General features: G+C 38.7%; 1 protein-coding gene across 2 annotated transcripts; it reads right to left on the reverse strand.

Moving 5' to 3' along the window:
- Window positions 1–1433: 1433 nt before the first annotated feature.
- On the reverse strand, window positions 1434–7216 carry LOC146479441 (uncharacterized). Of its 2 annotated transcripts, XR_014864959.1 has the most exons (4): window positions 7073–7216; window positions 5108–5379; window positions 2604–4585; window positions 1434–2385 (listed from the first exon to the last, which is right to left on the reverse strand). XR_014864959.1 is itself a non-coding variant. In XM_085111089.1 (3 exons), the coding sequence occupies exons 1-3, from the start codon at window positions 7086–7088 to the stop codon at window positions 3248–3250; spliced, it is 1626 nt and encodes a 541-aa protein (XP_084967215.1). In that variant the 5' UTR covers window positions 7089–7216; the 3' UTR covers window positions 2406–3247. The 2 variants fall into 2 exon arrangements, 1 of the variants encoding a protein (XP_084967215.1); XM_085111089.1 differs by lacking the exon at window positions 1434–2385 and having other exon boundaries at window positions 2406–4585.
- Window positions 7217–7282: the final 66 nt, after the last annotated feature.

Below are 7282 nucleotides of genomic sequence, written 5' to 3' on the forward strand. Positions count from 1 at the left end.
CTCGGGTGACACGAGTTTTAAAAGTTTTCGGTCGCGTTATCGAATTCTTTAAATTCTCGGTCGCTTTCTTTGCACTCGGACCGTGAGGCGCTGAGTCTGAAGTTCACCACATGACGCGTCATATACAGGATTGCAGATGCAAGACACAAATGACTAAAAATAAGACTTATTCCTCTAGAATTTATCAACTTTAACAGAAACGGCATTCGCTTACCTAGAGATGCATTTTCTATTTCCAAGGCGAATCTGTTTATATGTCTATTTTTATAGTGTCGTTTGTGCATCTTTTAACTTTCCAAGTTTTCAACCATTCATATTTCATCTTTCATTACTAGCACTTTAAAAATTCGAAAGGTTTTTATCGTTTTTTATTTACTTAGCTTTTTAGATCCTCAAGGTTAGTTTTGTTTAACCGAAAGTTTGGCAACTAAATCAGTCTATGACCCCGCGGGCCAAGATAGATAAAGATGTCTCACGTTTACTATAGAAAAACAATCAATGTAGAAACGGTTTCTGTCTTCAAATGAAAGGTGAATAACAAATGCTTTCCCCTGAATTTCATTTAAAAATATAAACAGCGAAACATTGAAAAACGTACAAGGATAACGTGTGCGTGGTGCGTAACGTTACTCTACATCATACCGGAAATTACCATCCGTCATTGACCCGCGTCACATACATATCAGGACCGTACAAATGGTTTCTGTCTCTAAACAAAAGGTGAAAACGTAAGGATTAAAGCCCGGGGATTATAAAAAAAAAGCATTCGCATTACAAATGTCGTTTTCCCATGTATTTCATTCTGACTGCAAGAAATGCAATTCTATCTGGTGGTTACTTATTGCCTCACTATATCTCAGTCTGTATCTATCTATTTGGGGGAATTAGCGATGCTGGAGGTTATCACTGCTAAAAGCCGTGATTGTAGGCTTACGCCACCACGCAGTCAAAAACGGCCCGAGTATAAGCTGAAAACAGCTTCTTGTTTTGTCTGATTTAGCACGACACGGCTGGCTCTTCCGCGTTATTGAAGGTGGTTAGTTTGAAACATAACCTCGCAGCAGCAGCTAGCTGAGCTAGTTGAATACGAAATCCAAATATCTAATCCCCGGGGGAAAAAATTCACAGAAACAGCTAGTCAAACATGAAAAGACAAACATGACTCTTCGTAACTCAAGAGAGAACAACGTGACTCTTCGTACGAGCGAAAACGAAACCGTCAGAAATCCATGTAGTTTCCCGGCCGAGACCGGTCCGAGAAAGGAGACGTCAGAACTTCGAACAGCTTCCCGGTGGAGCGATGCCCCAGCAAAATTCTAGCGGGGAGGACATTTTGGTGTCCTTACAGGCATGTCAAATCATGCTGGCTTTGAGACACAGCACAGCCAACAAAAAAGGCATAGGCATACCAAGACATGATAAGAACTACGTACTCCTACCTCGAACACAATTACTAAACGCTCCACCCGTCATTTTGATGCTGGTCCGTCGCTGGGGTTTATTCCAAACGTTATTTGCTGTCATACTTATTTATGCACCTAGGATGGGTAAGGTTCTTGTGTAAGGCCAATTTCGAACTCCGCGTTATTAGTGAGTTACCGCCGTGATAGAAATGTGGACACTTCTTTGAACAGTTTGAAATTCTTTTATTTCAATTACAGCCATTTGACTATTTAGTATTTTACACAATTTCTTTAGTGACCATGCACTGTACAAATAACTTAGTTCTGTATAAAAATAATCATTGCACAATACCAATACAGTAAACACCCGCATAAAAGAAGAGGAGGATTAAGAACCTCAGGGTGAAATTCGTCATTTTAGACACATATAAGAACCTTACAATGTGGGTGTTTACTGTACAGTGTATGTGTAATGTGTTTTTCAGAATATTCATTGGCCACACGTGAGATGTGTAAAATATACCATTGAATCAATTTTACTACAGGTTTTAGGCAACAAAGAGCAGCACCAAAGTGGTTTATGCAAATAAAGAGTTTCTTCAAAGTTTACTGTATATTTCTCATGGACCAATTCATTGGTCGTTCCAAATTTTAATCACTAGATAAGGATACCGGAAATATAATTTTAGCTTTTGGATGTTCATAGAAAAAACCCTTCTGCAGTATTTCAATATTAATTCAAGGCTAAAGACCACGCGTAATAGTTATTTAAATATGCTAAAGCTTACATCATACAGTATTCAATATAACGTCTCGTATAAGACTCACACGTATAAAAGAGAAATATATTAAAAAAGATATTTTATGAAATTTTACTGAGGTATACTGATTCAGATAAACTGTTGAGGAAACAATGTTCTATTACAGATCAACCCTGTTTCCATAAAATTAAGAACCTTTGATTTGGCACAACCTTTTATTGCTCATTTAATTTAGAGGGTCGTACAGGGGTATTTTCGTGATGCGTGATTAGCTGATTTTATTTCTCGTGAAACGTGAATGTAAGAAATTATTCTTCGTAATCCGTGACCTGATGTTTTGCGTGACCCGTGAAGAGCTTGAAAACGAAATTTTCATTTCTGTGATCCGTGATTTGCTACTTTTTCTGTTCGTGAACCGTGCAAGAGACCCCCCCTGTACGACCCTCAATTTACCTAGCTACAAAAAAAGCGTGGTCACAGATTGTTCAATATTGTGTATAAAATTATAGACACTCAAGAAGCGAGTCAGGGAATTCCATTGTAATGATCAGAAGTGCAACAAAGTATCTGACAATTATTAGAAGTGTGAAATTTTATATTGCTGCTTGATGTGACATCACCTGAATCTGTTTTCTACATTATTTTCAAGAAAATAAATTTAGAACAAATATCTTTTAAAATTAAGGCATAAATTTCACTAACCTGCGATCAAGTGTTCTTTTTTTCGGGGGAGTGTGAAGGTGTGGCAGCATGAGAGTCGGCAGTCAGGAGATGGAAGAAAACAAAAGTGCGTTCTTTTTCCCTTCTGCCGACCACCGACTTTTGCGCTCCCCAGAAAAAAGAACGCCTGATCGCAGGTTAAAATTTCACTGTCAAAATCTGTCAGATGTAGTGAACAGGAGTTACAGACTGCAGTTCAATGTTGACCAAAATCCCACACATTTACAGTAAGTTTAGCTGTGTATAGTATAGTAGCCATAGTTACAAGGTGTCAGGTCATATTTATTTAATGGTGTGGACATGCAGATTCTACGGTTCTGTAGAAAAGAGTTCAAGCTGGGAGCCTAGGGTACATTCATCTTATTAAAGTTTTGAAAAATCAACATCGTCAGAACTGTACCGAGAATCTGATTTCTTATCATCAGTCCTGTTGGTCAAACCAAGTCGTAACGACTTCCGGCAACTCTGCGGTGTACTGCATGTCTTTACACTGCCGAACCTCTCTGGAGAAAACAGAAATCCAAAGTCTATCTCCCCTTCCTTAAGGGGTGTGAAAATTCCACTGTCTGAACCATAATTCAGTGGGGTGAGACCACTGTAACCCAAGGTGGACAAACCCAGAGGTGAAACCAAAAGAGACGAAAGAAAGCTCTGGTTTCCACAGGCCTTTGTAGGTGTAATCATTGGTTTGATGGGTGAAACACTTGTAAAGTCACTGGCATTTTGTCTGTGAAGGATTCCACCAGGTGAAGTTGTTAGCTCATTGGCTTGTGAATTAATTGCAGCAAGGGTAGGCTGTGGGCGTGGTTGCAGAGGTGATCGTGTTGGTTGACGAAAATTTTGTTTGTTTTGTATGCTTGGGGTCGATATCTTTCTGTGGGCCGGCTTTGTTTTCCTTTTGTCTGTTTTTCTTTTCTTGGCACAAGGAGCCATCAAATCATTTGCCTCCTTTTTATCATCATTCAAAAGCAAGTAACTTTTGTTGCTGTTTGGTTTGCAGTTAGATGATTCATCCATTTTGGTACCAGAATGTTCTGAAATTTTCGCACTTTCTGTGCTTTTAGCATTATGAACCATTTGTTTTATTGTTTCATTTGAGACATTCTGTTGCCTGATTTCATTTACTCTTTCATCTGTAAAAAATGTTGAACTTTCTGAACCCACTTCTCCAGCAACCTTTCCTGGGAGACTGCAGTCAGTCTCTTGCCCAGGTTCTCCAGATACTTGTTGATCTATGCCTGTGCTCTCCACTCTTACAGAATCATTCGCTATGGGAACAAATGTTGGGTTCAGACCCACAGCCTCCATGTTTCCTGCAGCAGCTTGAGCAGCTATTTTGTTTGCCATGTTCATATACATTTGTGTGGGTAAGATCACAACGGGTATACTACGAGGCAGTGTACTTACACTTCCATCTGTCAAGATTTCAACACCACTGGTTGCTGTGTTGTTCAAAAAAGGGCTTGCAGTGAGTACATTGTCAGCTGGCTTGGGTAGAATAGGCCGCAACCCTTTAGCAGCTGACTGCTCAACAATAATGTTTGACTGGATATGTGGTTGTTGGTGCTTCATAACTTCCTTCATGATGTTTTCCTTCCCCTCAGGTGATATGGACCAGTAACTGCCTTTGCCAGGAAGACTGGAAGGTCTTTTGGCTTTTAGGAAAAAGCTGTGAAGTGACAGGTTGTGGCGAATGGAGTTCTGCAAAGAAGAACACATCTATTGACAACAGTACTTCTACAGAGGTGTAAGGGTGGTGCCAACCTCCCAACATTGTGGCCCAGGCTTGATTCTCAGACTCATTGTCATACAGTGTGTGGGTTGTAATTTATTGTTGGTTCTCATGCTTCCTCTGAGAGGTTTTTTTCTGGGTATTCCAGTTTCCCCTCTTCTCAGAAACTTACATTTGCCGGTTCCAATTATATTTGGAGAGTATCCCCAATTACTGCTTTGCACTATATTTCAGGATTTGATGATAAAATCCAACAATTTTTTGGAGTGGTCATGACACCATTTTCAAGGGCTTTTCAAGGCCAAAACATTGTTCGATTTTATCATTAATTTTTACTTGCTTGTGTATTACCAATTGAAGCATTTACTTAAGAAGTAATTTGTTTTGTTTTATTTATTTGAAAAAGCAATCAAATTAGCATGCACCTCCCATAGTCAATCTATTACAATTATACTTTGTCACAGAAGCACATTTTCTTTTAAGGTTCCTACCTTCCATGCCTTTTTACAATGCTTGTAATAGGGAAAGTTATCCTCGATCCATTTGTAAATGTCTTGAAGAGTCATCCGTTTCTCAAAGGTGCTATTGATAGCAAATAGTATGAGTGTGGCATATGAGAATGGTGGCTTAGGGTACGGATTCATAGGCGTGGGCGGCTCAGTTTGTACATTTGGCCGTGGATCAGTCTCCAGTAATGGGTGTGAATCCAGATTACACAGCCACTGTATGTTGGTCAGGCTGTCATCAAGAGAAGTACGAACATCTATGGGAAAAGAAAAGAAATGTTTGGTGAGACATGACGATGCAAAAGTGAGTTTCTTAGCAAATAGATGCTGGTTCAGAGTTTATTTTAGGGTATGGCATTGTGGGATTATCATAATAACAAAAATACAAAATAATTAATGTACAATGTATGTTGGCACGTTCACATAATTTGTTAGTGCCAGCATACCTTTATTGCATCAGTGCATCAAAAAGCAGGGCTGTCATTAAGCTTTTAGCCAGAAGTGGCATTAAGCTTCTCATCCATAACAATCTTGTTAATTTCCAAGTAAAATCGCCCTTCAATCATTAAGATCAGCTGTAGCAAAAAGGTTCTTTCAAGGGTATTCAGCCGTAACAGGTGTTACAGGTTACAGCCGTTAATGACAGCTCTGAAAAAGGGTGCATCTAGTTTGTTCTTACTATGAAGTGTAATTGACATAATTTCAATGAATAATTATTTTAGATGGAGATGATTTTGATCATGAAAGATCATTTTTAATTGTTCCACCTCGAGCCTGCAGTAATTCCTTTGCTAACAGGCTAGCGAAATCTCCATGGAGGGTCCACTGCTTAACACTTATAAGAAAATTTCTGGATTAACTGCTGCTGTATTGAATGTGCTTTCCACAAATCATATTTGTCCATGTCCATGTATATATAAATATGGGTAACATTAAGGGGCACTTTCCATTTGGCAAAACGTTCTGGTTTGAAGTTTCAAAAGAATTAGGTGCAGAATAGAACAGTATTTTCCAGTTAAATGCAGCCAACTTGAAGGCAAACCCATTCCCTTCACGAGTTTTCCAGGTAAACCAAAATAACACAATCATTCAACTTCTATCAGAGAAACTGGACCCAAGTAAGAATGGCTGAATGGAACAGAATTTTCTTCTTGTTCCAATTTTTTGGAACATGTTTGAAGAACTTTGCAAGGTATATCAAAAATTCTGTCCCATTCGATTCCTCATCTCAACTCACCTCGCCCAGAATTTCCGGAAGTTTCGGTCAAATGCAAAGTTCGTTTGATTGGTCATTTACATGTATATTCAAACTATCACAGGCACTACAGATGAAGTTTCTGCCTTTGCTTTGTGATAACACAACATGGGATCGCTTTTCCTTTCTTAAACAATTATCTCTTAACAAAATAATAAACAATTTAGTCCCAAGAATATTGTAATTGATAAGTGAAGAGGAAGGTAAATCAAACTGTTTATTTTTTCTATCTGGAAAGTAATACAAACAAAATCAGAGAAGACACAAATATAGTTTACAAAATTACATAGGCTTAGTTACTAAATTAATAGGAGTCTGATACGGCATGATTGGAAAGAATAATATCGCTAATTTAAGTGATCGTTATTTATATTACACAGGGATTTTAACGGTAAGCTTATATACATCACATTTATAAACGCGTCTAGCATTGAACTGGCCGTCCGTCGCAGTTTGGTGGCGAAAGTTAAAGGAACAATACCAGAGAATTATCATCGTAAAAATCTCGAGATGTTAACTAAAATATAGAAACTGTAACCTAAAGATTTTAGGTATAGATTGCAAGATGCATCCTAGCTGATCTAGACTTTGAGGCATTTCTTTTGTTAAAAGCCAGCCGATGATTGAACTTCTTTTGCCAATTTGACACTCATTTGAACACTTTGATGCACAAGTAACGAAGGGTAATTACTCACTTGTTCTTGAAGACATGATCCAGCTCCTTGTCGCGCTGGTTCTGAACCAAATAACTAGAAAACCGATGAAGTGTTCGAACCAACGTGCGCCGTGCTCTTGATCAAGGATGTTGAACAGTTTGAAATTCCCTCTGCCGTTGGATCTTGGCCAATCAGAGAGCAGGAAGTTAGCCTCTTCCGCATGCAGTTGGTTTTCCCCCAGTGTGCACC

This window comes from Pavona decussata, unplaced genomic scaffold, assembly GCF_977016875.1.
Source record: "Pavona decussata unplaced genomic scaffold, jaPavDecu1.1 SCAFFOLD_59, whole genome shotgun sequence".
Lineage (NCBI taxonomy): Eukaryota > Metazoa > Cnidaria > Anthozoa > Scleractinia > Agariciidae > Pavona > Pavona decussata.

Excerpts from the sequence above, each read along its gene's own strand:
- LOC146479441 (XM_085111089.1), bottom strand. Across the intron at positions 4,586-5,107 it reads ATTGTAAAAAGGCATGGAAG|AACTCCATTCGCCACAACCT; the intron begins GTAGGAACCTTA and ends TCTTCTTTGCAG.